The sequence below is a fragment of the Haliaeetus leucocephalus genome, unplaced genomic scaffold, assembly GCF_000737465.1.
Source record: "Haliaeetus leucocephalus isolate CR32 unplaced genomic scaffold, Haliaeetus_leucocephalus-4.0 Scaffold886, whole genome shotgun sequence".
Classification (NCBI taxonomy): domain Eukaryota; kingdom Metazoa; phylum Chordata; class Aves; order Accipitriformes; family Accipitridae; genus Haliaeetus; species Haliaeetus leucocephalus.
The window spans coordinates 77,086-94,342 of NW_010973322.1; the positions used below are offsets into that span (position 1 = coordinate 77,086).

The 17,257-nt window shown below is 41.9% G+C and overlaps 1 protein-coding gene and 1 pseudogene across 2 annotated transcripts in view; one reads left to right on the forward strand and one right to left on the reverse strand.

Annotated features, from left to right (window-relative positions):
* Positions 1-8,004, reverse strand: part of LOC104841547 — a 21,121-nt pseudogene extending 13,117 nt beyond the window's left edge.
* Positions 8,005-17,119: 9,115 nt separating this feature from the next.
* The window catches only part of FAM175A (family with sequence similarity 175, member A), a 6,487-nt gene continuing 6,349 nt past the window's right edge, over positions 17,120-17,257 (forward strand). For both annotated transcript variants that reach the window (XM_010583277.1, XM_010583276.1), the window contains exon 1: positions 17,120-17,214. In XM_010583277.1, the coding sequence (XP_010581579.1) occupies positions 17,128-17,214 (87 nt within the window). In that variant the 5' untranslated portion in view covers positions 17,120-17,127. The remainder of the gene's footprint in view (positions 17,215-17,257) is intronic.

A 17,257-nucleotide genomic window follows, 5' to 3' on the forward strand; every position in this document is an offset into this window, starting at 1 on the left:
GTGTTTTTACTCCCTCCTCAATCTGCAGGGTTGCCCACTGTTCCCAAAACAAGAAAAGTAGATGTTGATGGTTTTCATTTTGTCATTTCCAGGCATTCTGTAATCATCTTAGGTGAACTGTCTGAGCCTCTTTTATTGAAGCCAGGTCTTAGATTTTAATTTTTCAAATTCAGCCTGAATGCTGTCCCACATGCCTGTTTCATCTGTTACACAGATTACCTTTTGCCAGTGTCAGGAAAAATGGTTTGGCTCAAACTTCTTTTCAGGACACAGGCAGTTGTTTTTTTCCTGGGGCTTTTTGTTGCTTTGTTTGTTTCTTTGTTTGCTTGTTTGTTTTTTTAAAAACAAACAACCCCCGCCCCAGACCTCCACAAATTACTGAGCTACCTAAGAGAGTCTATGAGGTCCATGGGTCCAAAACTCTCTCTTCCCCAGTTAGCTTCAGACAACAGAATGATTCAAAATACTATCACTGACATTAGAAACATGCTAGAAAAAGATAGATCTGAAATGGATTTTAAAGAATAAGAGATTACCTCAGCTTTAGGGCATTCATGCAGCTTTTATTAAAAGAAGACAGAGGAGGGACCGTTTCATATCTATGGCATTTTGGAAGTAGTAGTTTTGGTAATGAGCTTTCACCCTTCCCTGTCTTTACCTTTTTGAGCTAAACCAAGTTTCTCCTCCCTGTGCAGAGCAACATAAAACTCCTCCATTAGCAAAATCAAATATACCAATATGCTTAATTTTTGAAGTTTTCATTTTTTAAAATTTTTTCATCATACATATATATAGATGTATAAATAATAGCTCTCATGACCCTTATTTACATCAAGATACCTGCCCTAACAAAGGACACAGGATGCTTGGATCTAGGGTCTGCTCATTATTAAGGAATCAGTGACCCATTCAACTTAGGTCCTCACCTCCTATTAAGGCTTCCCACCTACAACGGATAAGGATACATCCTTCTGCTTCAGGATAAACTCTTGCTAAACAGCTTATTTCCCTCTTACTGACACGCACAGCCATTTAAGTCACCACAATGCTAGCAACATTGACTAGCTTTTTGCCATCCTTAAGTTTTGCATTCTCTCTACCAGCTCCTTCTGTAGCTATTGAAGTTTAAGTCACTAACAAAAAAGGGACAATTTATCATGGCATAGTTAGGATATTTTAGTTACCCTTAGCTGACTTTTTTTAACCAGCCATCTTAAAAGGAAAGAAACAAAAAAAGAAAAAAGCAGAATGGACAGTGATGTGATATTTTAAACTCCATGCAAACCATCTGTTATAATACCGCGAAAAAAAATACAGACCTTCACCTTGTCTATTACTTTCCAGTTATTCCCTAAACTGGTACATCATCTGTCTCAATCTTTTGCAATACATGGAGAGTCATTCAGAAGTGGGGAGCCCAGGGATGTCATGAAAATAGCAGTCCACACACTGAGAAATGAAAGAATATACAGCACAGGAGCAAGAATGTTGCAAAAGAGAGTAAAGGCAGACATGTGGCAAACCTAACCTCTTTATAATGCACTGCTGGTCCTCACCTCTTTCCCAATATCCTTTAGGATAGTTATATGGCATGAGGGAGGAAAAAAAATAAGTGTCACCTAGCTTGGCAAATAAAGCCCTTTGCCTTACTCTCTGCTTTCCTGCCTCCCACCCTTATCTTGCCCATCACTGTCCTCCTACATGAACAGGCACTTGCCAATTGTCAAGCACCATCAGAAATGAGCTTGCTCATACTGTCTTGAGGGATTTGGAATACCTCAAGGAGGCTGGCTTTTGAATCCCAGGTACAAAAAGGGCGATAATCACTGACCAAGCTGACTCACAAAAAAGTTAAGTAGTTCAAATGAGCAAAACAATTTATAAAGTTGACTAGTAAAGTATAAAGTCCTGCCAGGCTATTACCTAGTGCCTCATAGCACAGAGAAACAGTGGGACAAAAGTGGCAGCCTGTAATTAAATAGTCAGCCAAGGCTACAAAGGCAGAGGACAAGGCAGATGAGGAAGAGCTTTCAATAGGCAAATGGTTACACAGGGCTTGTTAACTTGGAAAAGAGCTGGCTGAGACAGTGTATGACAGAGGTCAACAAAGTCTGGACAGAGCTGGTGCATAAGAAACAGTTATCTATTTTCTAATACAAGAACTGGGAAGCATCATATGAAAGTGTTGGGCAGGGTGTATGAGCAAGAAAAAGGTAATACATTTCCACAAAACATAGTTAAGTTGTGGAGTTCATTGTCCAGGACATATTGCCAGAGATTAACTGAAATGGGAGCGGTTACATAAAAACATGAATGAAAATCATCATGGGACACAAAACTTTCCTAACTCAGGAGTCAGCATGGAAGGCTGAAGCAACAAGCAGCTGGGAAGATATTCCTGACAATACAGCCATACGATCACCCAGCTCTTAGGTTTTTCATCAGGCAATTGAGTTGACAACTGTCAAAGCCAGGCTACCTGTCTAGGTCAAACTCTGGATGGACCCAGCAGAGTAGTTTCTATGTTCTTCTGCATTTGGTGGCATCTGTATGTTTAATTTGTTTTTAAAATATGAAATAAGGCTTTGTGATCACCTTTGTTTTGCACAGTATTGAGACAGAGCTGTCATGCTGGTCTTTGTTGCAAAACAGTAATGAAAGGATGTATTAAATACCTTACAAAAACACAGATGTTGCAACTAACATAGAATTTAAGTTTTAAATGGATCAACTTCATTGCTAAGTTTGCTGACTGAATGAGAACTCAGGTGCTGTGCTTTCCTCCCTCCCATTTCTGAAGTGATGAGAACACAAGGAGTTCAAACATCCAGCACGTGATCCCATCTGGAAGACTGAAGACTTGACAGCTTAACTCCAACAGCCCATTTGTTTGAGGCTTCATATAATTACATCTGAACAAAATAAGGGTGCCTAATACTTCATTATATTAACTACTTTCTTCACAGTACGTGACATGAAAAGCTATACAATATGGAACGTTCATTTTTTAAAATCTCACTACCTTTGGTTTTTCCTCCCTTTTTACTTTAAGTACAGCTCGGTGTGTTGTTCAGTACTCCATTTTTCTGTACTGTGTAATAATTCATTTTTGCCTCTCTTCGTCTACGTTCCCATATTTTACTACCTCATCTCTCATGTTCTCACAAAAGCTTTTTCTAATCACTCATTACACTGGCTTTTTTCAATCCTCTTCTTGGCTTCATTCTCATATGTGACAAAGGCCTTGGGGCAATTACTCCATGTAAAGTCTTCTGATACAATTAATTACAAAGAGAAGGTCAGTAGGTTTTTAGTGCAAGCTAAAAATCACCATCTAAGATCAAGCACCTATGACCTTTTCATCCAACAGTCCTTTCTGTTTGGCTTCATTTCCCCTTTCACAGCCCAAACAAGAACCCAGATCAAATGATCTGTGTATTATATTGCATGTCTGAGAGTATGTTGTCGTGGTTTAACCCCAACCAGCAACTATGCACCACACAGCCGCTCACTCACTACCCCCCCACCCAGTGGGATGGGGGAGAAAATCGGGAAAAGAAGTAAAACTCGTGGGTTGAGATAAGAACGGTTTAATAGAACAGAAAAGAAGAAACTAATAATGATAACACTAATAAAATGACAACAGTAATAATAAAAGGATTGGAATGTACAAATGATGCGCTGTGCAATTGCTCACCACCCGCCAACCAACACCCAGCTAGTCCCCAGGTGGCAATTTCCCCGCCCCCACTTCCCAGTTCCATACTAAATGGAACGTCACATGGTATGGAATACCCTGTTGGCCAGTTTGGGTCAGGTGCTCTGGCTGTGTCCTGTGCCAACTTCTTGTGCCCCTCCAGCTTTCTCGCTGGCTGGGCAGGAGAAACTGAAAAATCCTTGACTTTAGTCTAAACACTACTTAGCAACAACTGAAAACATCAGTGTTATCAACATTCTTCACATACTGAACTCAAAACATAGCACTGTACCAGCTACTAGGAAGACAGTTAACTCTATCCCAGCTGAAACCAGGACAATGTGCAAGAAGTGACTGTCCACAATTGGATGGTGAAAAGCAGTCACAAATTTCCTGGCTGCTCTAGTGAGGGCAGATGAAATAGGTTGAGAAGGGTCCCAAACATTTGTTTGGGATAAAAGCACACGTATCATTTCTTCGTTTTTTGATGCAGTGGCTAGCTCAGGATAATGATATATTTGAAAGCAGAGCACTGAGCTTCTTCCACTAGCTTAAGTGTCTGCAATATCTGCCCACACTCCAGTGGGAGTTTACAGCATATTAGCTACCTCAACGTACAAGTGAGCTATCAATTCAAAAAATATCCACGATTATTAGCTGGCTGATGTCTTTCCTACACGCAAGTATTTCTCAAGAAACAACACCACTCCAATTTCATTCAGAAACTCAGATCTTGTAAAATTCCAGAAGATTCTTGGCAAATGGAGCTACAGCTGTTTAACATGTTTATTTGACTCTCCACAGGCCTGTGAGAGCATGGTGTAGATTTCATTCTAGCAAATGCATTTTCTTTTGCAGCTACAACACTAAAGAGCTGGAATAACATCCCTAGCACTGCTTTGCTAGTATTGTCATTTCCATCAAACCCTACTACAGACAAGTAAAAACAAAGCTTAGAGAAAACACATTTTCTCATAAATAAAAACTTACAAGCACATGGGAAAGAACAACCCTATCAGAAACCAAACCAAATCAATCTTTATCATTTCTAGAAATATTTTAATGATAAATTAATGGTAATAATAGCCATTATGGGCTAACAGTTATGCAACTGAGAAATTACTGCCTCGGAGATCTTTTACTATTATACTATCCAGATGGCCTCCAACCCCCCCGCCCCCCCCAAAAAATACCACACCAAAAACCACCAAACAAGAAAACCAAAAAAAAAACCCCCAAAAAGCCACAAACAAAAAGAATCCCACAAAAATTTTCAAACCTTGAATCACGCTTTTGTAAAAAGGTTTGTTTTGTTTCTAAAAAGCAAGTATCTAAATTCCTTGAATTTAGAAGCAGCAAAGGGTATGAATTCCTTCCATACATAGATTACATCTTGCCCATTTGTTCCAGTCACTGTTCACACTGCTAAAACACTTCAGTGAAGTCAGGAAATCAAAATTACTTATCTCATCATATGCCACCATTACTCATTACTTAGTAATAGATCTGCAAACTTGGGCTTTATCCTAAAAAACCTAGAGCTCCCAGCAAATTCAGGAAGGGCTACAGATATGCTTTCTTTGAAAACACAACTTTGAAAAAAATACCTTTTGACTTTAAAGTCCTTGATTTCAATCTCTACTCTTATTTTTCTCAAATTGACAAAACATGGAGGAAAATAAAATATGTTTTCTCTCTGCCTCCCAATTTGCGTAGTCATTTAAAGCTCTAAGAAGCAAATATAAACTGTTCTCAGGTGAGAATTTTTATATTAATTTTGCTGGTCTACATAACAGACTAAATCAAATGCAACACAATGGAGAATCCAATCATAGTGCTCAAGGTTGGATTTTTGGTGAAACATCAACCAGTTTGGTACTTCCTAGAGTGCTGATATTCCTGCAACATAGTCAGTATTGTGCTAATACATGACTAAGCATCTGCTCTTAGTGTTTTCAGCATAGCTATCTGGTAAGGCATCCTATTTCACCATTCAGGCTAGCAACAGGAACCAAGGATGGTCTTTGTGCGTTATCCTGTTAGCAAGATCTCAGGTACAAAATGTCACGGCTAGAAACAAGTCAACACTTCAGTAGGCTATCAATGTCACGTTGTTCACGTTTTTGAACGTAGGGTACATAAGCCTGCTTTAAAGCTAACTGTATTCCAAGCAGCAATTTCAGTCATATTTTGCTGATAGAGCCCCAGGACTCCCAGAAGAGGCCCAGCAATTGCATGCACAAGCTTTAATCCAGCATTTCCCAGCCCTACCCTTACTTCTGAAGAGCCAAGTGAGCCACAGCTCAAGCAAAGGGAACCTAACATTCCTTCCATCTTCTGTTCCTCCCATTTCCCGCCAAGACAGCTCTTAGTTACTCTTTTGGCACAATGAGAAGCATTTGAACAATACTTCGAAGCAAACAGCTGAAATTAATCATAAGATGAAAACAGAGGAAACTCTTTTTTTGCCCACAGGACAGTTAGGGAACAACTTTCAACTAAAGAACAAAACAAGCCAGCCCAAACTTCAGTACCTGGAGCTGTGCTCTTCCTGTTATTAGCTGCCATGGCAATGGGGAACTAGACATAAAAGGCTATATCTGGTTGCATTAACTTAATTACTTCTTTTTTGATAAATTAATCCTCCACTTTGTGAACACAAAATTGTCATGCTCATAACCTGTTACGAAAACTGTGGAAAGAAAAACATTTAACGTGCTTTTCAAAAGAGAAGTACCTTCCTATATTAAGCACCCACTGAGTGGGTCAAATGTCCTTCAAAGTTGGGAAATGCACAGGGGAAAAAAAAATTCAGAAATTGTTTTAATGTCTGCCAACTACAGCAGCAAAGCTGTCCAAAGACCTCCTCAGGTTTGTGTCTGATATGAGAGAGCCTGATGAAATCAATTCCACATACAAGTGTCATGAGCCTCTTAGGGTACCAATAAGAATTTAATTAGCATACCACTGGCTGATAAAAAAAAAAACAGTATCACATATAAAAGCCAATATTACATATAGCCACTGCAGGCAGTCATTTCCCATTGACATCAGTATCTGAAAAAAACATAACCCCTAAAGTTTGCGGTCATGTCCACTATGCTAAATGATGTTCATACTGCTGAAGACAGTCCCTGCCCAAGAGCTCCTAATCAGTACTAAAAAAAAAAAGAAAAAAGAGAAAAAAGAGAGAGAGAGAAACAGAAGACAGAAATTAGACGGAATTAGCAAGGTAAGATGGTTATATTAACTATATCACATTGTTACAGACATGTTCTACTGTACAAATAGATGGCTCTAACAGCTTAGTAATAACAATAGTAACAATATTAGTAATAAGTTCTCTGCCACAAGAAGAAAGTATATTAATGAAAAGCAGGTTTATGCCAGAAAGACAAAGTTAATCTAGTGGAAAATGGAAATGCTTCACTGTTCAATATGATGAATTCACAGCACCTACTTTTGGCCACTGATGGATGTGAAAAGTCAAACCTGAAAAATTAAATGCAATTCTGGCTTATTAAAAGCCCCAGAAAACTTTTATTGATATCAGCAGAATCGGGATCTTAGCCATGAGCTGTTCATCTCTAGAAAAATTATACTTTTAGAAGGTCGCATGGATTCCTCAAGTCTCGTACGGCAGAACTTGTGACTGCTGGATCTCCCAGATTCACAAGTGGAAGAAGCAAACACATACAGTCAGTATTCTTACCTAGAACAGTACTCATTAATAACATGTAATTAAAATAATCCAAATAAAACCATTGAAACTTATGTACATCTAAAATACATGTTCTTGTTAGTTACCAACCCCCATAAACTAGTACGTCTTTTTATTTATATTTGACTTGTCACAAATATAGCATGAAGTATTCTAACCAGCTTGAACTAGAAGCAATAAATCATGGAATCTCTACTTTAACCCAAGAAAACCTCAAACTGGTACCAGACTATAACCCAGCACATAACTAGAGATCATTAAAGACACCATTCAAAAGAACTATCACGTAAGTTAAAGCTGCGAACAACACATCCAAGTTAATGGAATTTTTTTCTGCTGACTTTTATGGCATCTATATCAAACACACAGATTTGTTATTAAACACATCCTGTAATAAACACATACCTTTTTAATCCAATTCTCAACTTACCTCTAACATTTTTATTACAATTTTCACATAGAAATGAGAAATCCCCAATGACACTCTAAACATCGAAGGCAACAAAACTAACACCACAAACAAAATTGTCCAGATAGACAAAATATTGCCCTCTGCAATGCCAGAGCCCTCTCTATTTTCTTCCATGATTGCTCCTTCAAAATGCCAGCCCACTGCCTTTCTGAGAATATATGCTCATCTGTAGTGCAGAATCCAGCAAGCTTCAAGAGACAGAGGCAAATATTCAGATTGGGAGAAGGGGACTCTTTCCCTCACTAGAGCAGTTAAAGAGGCTGAAAAGCTGCGTACCTCACAGGATGTTAGAGTACAGGGTCCTTTCCCTCTCTTAAATTCAATCCTCAGTGGGTCACCTCCTCCGGAGGGAGTAACCCAAAAGGCCACAGTTAGGAAATGGTAAGCATAGCTAGAAGGAATAAGCCAATTGCTCCCACTAAGGGAGGGTCCAACTAAGGTGTTCAAACTACAGCAACCTGTAAACCCTGACCCAACCTTGCTGGGTCAACTGTATAAACCTTCTCCGATTGAGGAGGCACCCGAATTCATGGCAGGCTCAGATATGCAAGGAGTGTGGTTCATTGATGCATCTGCCCATCGAGTGGGATCAAAATGGCAATATAAAGCAGTGGCATTGGAGATTGGTACAGGGAAGAAAGTCGAAGAGGGTGAAGGTAGTGCACAAGTAGGAGAACTACGGGCTTTATTACTGGCCATAGAGAATGGTGCTACCATCGTCTGTACTGACTGTTACGCAACCTTTAAGGGTGCTACAGAGTGATATGTCAGTGGGAATCTAGTAAGTGGGAAGTAGGTCATGCGAAAGTGTGGAGGACAGAGGACTGGCAACGTCTCCTAGCAATAGGGAGATCCCGACCTTTAAAGGTGGGATGGGTGAAGGGACATGCTTGGGATGGAACCCCAGCTGCGAAATGGAATCGGCAGGTGGACCACCTGGCCCAAATCAGGATGGTCACCAGTGAGAAGGAAGATTCGGATAGACTAGCAGAATGGTTGCATGTCAAACGAAGCCGCTCAGGGAAAGCAGATCTCTATTATGAATGCCGATCTCGGGGTTGGCCAGTGTCTATGAAAACCTGTGAAGCAATTCTTACAGCTTGCCCACAATGCCAAATAAGGCTTAAAGCTAATCACCCAAACCAAGCTCCAGCTCAGCATATCAGACAAGGCAAGGCTCTTTGGAGCACATGGCAGGTTGCTTACATTGGTCTTCTGAAACCATCTCACAGGAGTGGAAAGACTCACCACATCAGTGCCCGGTGGATAATACCAGACTTCTAACCCTGTGACCCAGTTTTAAGACCGAGGCCTAGTCTGTGCTTTTTTACAAGACCATGAAGGAACGAGTCATTCCAGTCCTTTTGCTGACAGTGATGACGGTGACAGGCGTGGATGGTGAAGATCTGGATGATAATGTTGTGGCAAAATGATGGACATTAATATATCACAAGTCCTTGAGCTCGCATGAGAGCAATGTAACAATTATAGTTGGAGGTTCAGATTGGATGGGGGAGGAGGTTATACTCATGTTGTTTATCGTTGGTCACCAGGTGCAGTAAATGCTAGCTCAGTATGAAACACCAGATGTGACTATATCCTCCAACTAACCCATGGGATCATGGGGTGGAGTTGGAATGGTACTACGCTATGCCCTGAAATTCCATGGGGGCAACTGTGTATGGTACTCGAGGAACATCGATAGAGCACCCTAGAGCTGAGTTTACAGCTATCAACCTTAGCCAACGCTACATCTAACAATTTGGGGACTCTCAAACAATCAGTTATAACATTGGTAAAATGACTATCAAAAATTGAGCTGTATTGGATTAGATGCCAAAGAAAGAGAAGGGTATATGTAAAGTTTTGAACATGTCAATGCTGTGTTCACTCCAAATGTGTCAATGTGGCTTCAAGACTAAATCAACAAGAGAATATGGCAAGAGACCTGGAGGCAATTGCTTCTGCACCAGGGACCAACTGGTTGAGAAAAGTTTTGATATGTTCGGATTTTCTTTCATGGGGTGGGCAACCAGCCTTCTCCAATCTTTAATAATGCTTGTAGTTATGATTACTGTAATCTATATTGCAATAAGTTCTATCAAACGCTTGGTAGTGAAGCCTGTACTAACGATTAAGTATACTCCCTTAAAACTGTCCATACACTGAATATTCCTGTGTTCGATATTCCACTTCAATTCTAGACCAGAAGGGAATGATGACCCACAATGAGCGTCAAACTCACCAAGCTGCACCCCCTCTTAACTTTGGAGGCAAGAGGTGACTGTACCACCATTCCAAAGAAACCAGTCAGATCATGACTGTGGTCACGGGGTGGATTGTAGCAGTATATTCCCCTCCCCCTCCTTCCTGCCAGCAGGAAACAAAACTTCTCCAGGAAGGGAGAAGGGGAAGGAAACCCTGGAGGCTGCAGGTTGAAATCTGAACTGGTCAATCGAGATGCGCCAGGTACATCGAGGTGACCCTCCTGGCCAATAGAATTAAATGACCACAGGTCAGATTCGACAGGGCTATAAACGGGGTCCTGCCGGAGGACATGTGGGAATCAGTCCTCCTCGGAGCAGCGGGTCTGCAGTCGGGGACTCCCCCTTGGGTCGGGGCACCGCCCGAGGTAAATCCTCGAGGGAGAGAGCCCTCAGTTTTTAGGGGAGTGATATGCGCATTTTGAGCCATCACTTTAAATCTTGGGGATTCTTAAGTCGGCCGTGTAGTATTAATTCTCTTTACATCATCGAGCCTGTGGTTTTAGAAAACGTTACCAGACTTCTAACTAACTTTTGCTGAAGAATAAATCTGAGTTTTAACTCCTGTTGGATTTGGTTAGTCGTGCATCCGTAACACTCATGTGATACCATGACATGCTTATTGTGCCATGAGTGAAGTAGCTTTTGTATCTTCATATTTACTGCTGAATGCCATCCCTCAGGTCTTTGTAACTGTATCGCATCTTCTTCAGCAATCTAACTTTTCTTTTGCACCTTCTTTTCATTATTTACCTGCTTTACCTTCTCTCCCCTTGCTCTTTCTGAGCCTTCTGTGCCTTCTACAAAGCCTTGCTGGTTTGTTTTTTAATTGTTTCTGCTTTCCCATTACTCTTTCTTTCAATGGCAACCTCAAGCCCCCTCACTTTCTCATTACGCTGCTGCTGCCAGGCACACCATTACTCACTATTTCTCACCTGCCTCACCAAAAGGCTCTTGCTCTAGGCTTCTCCAGGAACAATGTTTCATTGTTTGTAAAACAGCTTTGCTCACCCATTTCTATTTAACTGCTGTTCTTTACGTTCTCATTTCTGGTCTCTTCCTTGAGTGGCTTGCCCTGCTAACACACGTTCCCTAAGGTGGCATATGGTAGGCAGCTGGATGAGCAGGCATTGATCCTCTGGCACAATGCAGCACATGTCTGAACAGTTACCTTCAGCCTTGGCACAGGGGATTGGCATGCATGTCGTCTGGGTGCTAAAAACTTTGTGGGCGGGAGGGCGGAGGTAGTTTCTGGGACCTGATTTGAGGCAGGAAAGGTGGGCCAAATGAAGTATTGATAACACACCAGGAAGTAACAGGAAGGTGTGGTAACTCTTTTAATAGGATGCCACAGCAATAAGCCTAGGCACATAGAAGAGGAATCATTTCTTAAAAGGAGAGAGGGAAAGACAGACTTCCCTACCCTAGGGGGACTAAGAAGAGGTTTCCTCTCCTGAATGAGGGAGAATTGTTTTCCGTCCTGCAAGACCTTGTCATTTGCACTGTCTGCCTAAGCCTTACAAAGTCATATTGCCTGCCACTCTAGGAGCACAGGCAGACACTGTAATTCTTCCCTGCCACCTTCAAAAAAAACAGAGAGCGAGTGAACTCCTCCATCATGCTGAATGATGGGACTGCAGCCCTTCATCAGCTATAATTTTCCCTGGCAAACTAGTCAGTCCAAGATATCTGACATTTTCTGGAGGCTGCTGAGAGCTATCACAGGCATATGCCAAAAAAAGCAGAACAGGTTTGGAGGGGGAACAAATAAAACAGAGAGGCTCTGGCAGTCTATTGCTTTTCTCCCAACATGTCACATTTGCCACACAGCAAAAGACAATTACTATATGCATTCCACCCAGTTTTCTCCTGGACACGCAGCACTACAACAACCCACTGTGGTAAAAGCATCACCTTGAATTCATGGACCAGCCTGGAGCACCAGCCCCTTGTAGGGCTGTGAAAGGGGAGGCCATAGGGATGGCACTCCCACACAAAGTGAAAGAAGAGGAAGAGTTGCTAGTAGCCCCCTATTGAGGTGGTCAAACTATCTAGCCTAAAGGCACTACAAGATACATATGGCCAGGTCTCTTCTTATCTTTATTCTTTGCTTTATCCGCTTTGTACCTCCTGAAATGATGCAAAACATTTCAGTGTTCTTACCATTCCACTGCAAACCTTTAACATCACATGGTTGAAAGGTAAAAAAAACAAACCACAAACCAAACACCAAAACACCCAAATGATGAAGTGCCCTACATGTCAGGAAAAGTTGCAAGACACTTAATGTGCAAAACTCTCTCTTCATTTAGAAGAATGAAATCCAACTTAGAAGAAAGGCATGCTGGTGACACACAAGGAATTCAAAGGCTAAGCTCTCTTTAATGTAACAAATCTCAAATTGACACCTGCAAGCATAAGAAATTCACTTGAAACAATGAAGATATTCCTGGTCTCCTAGGGAAATGAGAAGGACATGGAGTGGCTGTCAGCTGCCTACTCTTGGCTCTCGATCCTTAAGGTCATTCTACTAATTTCTTATTATTAGGTAATGTTTTGCAATTGCCTGAGGGAACTGGGATTATGACCTATTTGTTTTTTCACTGCAAGGAGAAGCAAGCAGAGCACTGACTTCTGCCTACCTGTAGCACCTCATATGGAAGGATTAAATCAGGTATAAACAGCCTTTTCCTGCACAGGAGTGGCTATACAGCAGTCATCTTTCAAGCAGGTGCATATACACTGTGAACAGATAAAAACTGCAATAGGACATAACAGCTTTCAAAGACCACCACTGTGTTTTTGCCCTCCCTTTGATATATTACCTACCATGGACATAGACTAGAAAGAACAATTTGTATGGCCTCTAAAGAGAAGGAATCATGCAGAAATTTTGGGAACCACTCTTTCCAGGTATGCCTCTGTTGTGGTTTACCCCCAGCCAGCAACTATGCACCACGCAGCCGCTCACTCACTACCCCCCCACCCAGTGGGATGGGGGAGAAAATCGGGAAAAGAAGCAAAACCCGTGGGTTGAGATAAGAATGGTTTAATAGAACAGAAAAGAAGAAACTAATAATGATAACACTAATAAAATGACAACAGCAATAATAAAAGGATTGGAACGTACAAATGATGCACCGTGCAATTGTTCACCACCCGCCGACCAACACCCAGCTAGTCCCCGAGCAGCGATTCCCCACCCCCACTCCCCAGTTCCTAAACTAGATGGAACGTCACATGGTATGGAATACCTTGTTGGCCAGTTTGGGTCAGGTGCCCTGGCTGTGTCCTGTGCCAACTTCTTGTGCCCCTCCAGCTTTCTCGCTGGCTGGGCATGAGAAGCTGAAAAATCCTTGACTTTAGTCTAAACACTACTTAGCAACAACTGAAAACATCAGTGTTATCAACATTCTTCACATACTGAACTCAAAACATAGCACTGTACCAGCTGCTAGGAAGACAGTTAACTCTATCCCAGCTGAAACCAGGACAGTCTCCTTCCTGTCCAATATTAACTATTCCAGTGACTCCAAAAGATACATAGAGGGATGTCATAGAGGAGAGTTTGTAGCCAATACCGGCCTGCCTTTCTTGTAACATCTTTCTTATCAGACTACCAGAACATCATATGTCCCTAGCAGATACTGTTCCAAAAGAGCACTGACACATCAACTTCAGCCTGGTGGTGCTTCAGATGTTGAATACATTCCCTCCAAGTTAACAAAGAGTTATTTCTACCTGAGGCAAATGACAGGAGGCTCCATGACTATCAATCATGGTCAATCCTCTATCAGTTGATCTTCTTTTTTACAATAAATATACAGGGTACATTGTTTACCTGTTTTGAGCTGCAACATGATCAAAAGCTGCTTACATCTAGAAGTATACCCTAGCATTGTCATTAGGCACATGAAGGTGTTACTATTGCTAGAATTGTTCCTCTGACTCCAGTTGTAGGGCTCCCTGCTATTTCTATGCAAGTTTTGCCATGCTACAAAGACAGCAAAACAGACTGTTGTACTTAGAAAAGTCAATGACACGAAATCAAGAGAGCAAACCTCGGCTGATTTCCCAGCATCTCTTAATATCTAGGGGTACCGGGATTATGTTTTGCAGGATAAAAAGTCTTTCAAACAGGACTGACCAGAGCATTCTGCACTCCAGTAATTCTGATGTGTGCACTCACACATGAAAACTATTAAGAATACCTCTTTTTCAATTAAACTTTTGCCAGCTATAACCAAAAAAGCGCCCTTTTGGTTTTTGTTTATATCTTCTCAATTCTCAACCTCACATTCAGCAAACTCCTCACCTGATTGCTACTCAAGGATGAAATAATCTCTGGTAGTTTTGTTTCAATTTTGATCAAGACCAAGGTTCACACTTCATTTGTGAAAAATCATCCAAAGGCCAGAATAACCTTAAAGATCACCTATTGCATGGTAAGCAATGTCAGGTGCAATATTTATTTATGGGAACCACACTGTATTTATGCACTAAAGTGCAAATATCCACTCCTCTGCATTTATATGCTAACTGATGTATGTCTGCTGCTCTTTAGGTCTGGACAGATTCCATCTACTTGACTAAACAGATCTGTGTTTATATCTGACCACAGTAATATTGTCCTATTTAGAGTTTATCTTTGGCCATCAACAGTTGAATTATGAAAACATTGCAGAAGCACGTTTAAGTATTGTATCCCTCATTAGGATAACTGTAACACATTTAGCTCTGACCACACAAGCACTCTTGTTTCCACACAAGATAAATACAACAATTACAGAACCTTATTTATCATATCCTGTAGCTTACAACAGGCTTGTGTCTTTGTATCACAAAAGCGGGAAGTCCACTATATGTTCTGACTACATTTGTTTGCCTCAGCAATGTATAGATGCCCATCAGATGTGTAGGCATTACATGACTGTCAATACTTATCTCATATATTGTCAATATAAATCTTGTATATGGTTAGCATGTCATCAATGATGAATGCAATAGAATAATTTGTCAATGCCCGACATTTATTGCATTGATTAAATACATAAAATTTTCTCTCAGTTCTGGCTTAGGAGTGACTGCAATCACAGCACTGGGTCCTATGGGGCAATTTCTGAAAGATGTCAGTATTCATGTCTGCTTTCATAATTTTCTCCACAAACAACTATGGAAGCTGGTCATATCCATTTGTTCTTGTTGCTTCCAGCCGTGGACCAACCTGGTCCATAATGGAGTAATTTGTTGCAATGTATCACTTCAGTTGTGTCCTACTTACTACTCATGCGTTTAGTACCATGTGGCCTGCATTGCAAGAAATGCATACTAGCTCTTTCCCATTAATCTTGTCAAACATTCTGTATCATCTGGAGACTTGTCACCCCCTTATTGAGAGATCTAGATTATTTATGAGTGTGTTGAGAAATAAAAGTCTTAGCTGCTCCTTCTCTCCACTGTGACAACAGGTAAGAATCACAACAATCTTCCTCTTCTAAATATTGGCACCATTCACATATTTTAAATAATCCATAAGGAATTTTATTTAAATGCAAATATGTCAGAACTAACTATTCTCCTTCTAAATCTTGCCAACAAGTTTTAAGGAAAAAGAAATTGCACTAAAAACATTAATTTTATATGCAACCTAAAAATATATGTGTGAGATCCCAAAATCATGGAAACACCTCTTGAAAGACCACAGGAGCATACATCCTATTTCAAGAATCAGGAAATGAATGTCTAAGGCTAAAAGTACACTTACCTATAGTGCTGGTGAGGGATGAAATCAAACATTTGCTCTCCTGAAGTGAAGGGGAAAAACTCCTGTGGCCTTTAGACCGGATCACTGACCACATTTCAAAGAATGCTGTCACTTTTAACTCTCCCTTCCTGAAATTTTTTTCTAGAGCTTTCTTCTGGCTGATGTGGTGAGGAACACTGTTAGAATGTGAAAAAATATGTTACTACAAATATTTAAAAGAAGTAATATGTGACTACTGAAAAAGACAAAACATACATTCCGCAAACTCAGCCTGTACCTTAGGAAGACGTGGTAAAACTTACTGCTGTCAGATCACTGTTTAGCATTATCATTTTATTACTTCCTTATGACAGTTTATACGTTATTAACTCAGAAGATTCTCACCACGATCCTAAACAGGACAGTGCAGGTCCAGACATACTCACAGCCGCACGTCCTGTTTCAAAAGGTACAACCTTGTTATATATAGGAGCGCAGCCAGCGCCCTCCGCCTTTTCACATTGCAGGCGGGCATGACACAACCCTGCCACTGCGAAGACACGAATGCAGCTTGCTCCACCCACACTGCTAGCTGGATGATGTGGGCCAGCCAGCTCGGTTCAAATGCTGGGTTTTTTTGATGCTTTACTAAAGCTCTTAGTACGATCAATGAGGTGCTTCTATAAGCACAAATCCTGACTTTTGGCCTGGAGCTATGTCAGGTCCCAAAGCGCGCAGGCAGGCATCACTGAGGCCAGGACATCTTGCCTTGCCCTCGGGAACAGGCCCTTGCTGTGGCGCCTGCAGTCCTTTGCTCCAGAAGCCACCCATGAAATGCGGGGGACCCGGACAGCCTTCCTAAATCGGAGCATTGTTTCACCTTAAAGCCAAAAACAAAACAGGGATTTAGACTTAAGAATTACACCATTTAAGGCAAACCGAAAGGGCTGGGTTTGGCCTGAGCCCCGCCGGGCAGGAGGCGGGAAGAGGCCCGGAGAGCGAGGGAGGATTGAAGCGGGCGCGGAGGGGGCGAGGGCTGACGCAGAGCGAAGAGGACGGGCGGCTGAAGAGACGGGACAGGCCGCTGCCCGGGCCCCAGACGCCGCCTCCTCTCTCCCCCGCTGCTTCCTCACGGGAAGGCCATGTGCCCGACCGGGCCCTGCCCTGCCCTGCCGCCGGCGGCCGCTGGGGGCTCCCGCCGCCGCGGCGCGGCCCGCCATTGTCGAGGGCATGGAGGGCGAGAGCACGTCTGCTCTGCTCTCGGGCTTCGTCTTCGGCGCCCTCGCCTTCCAGCACCTCAGCACCGACTCGGACACGGTGGGTGCCGCGGGGCCCCGCCGCCGGGAGGGGACGGGACGGG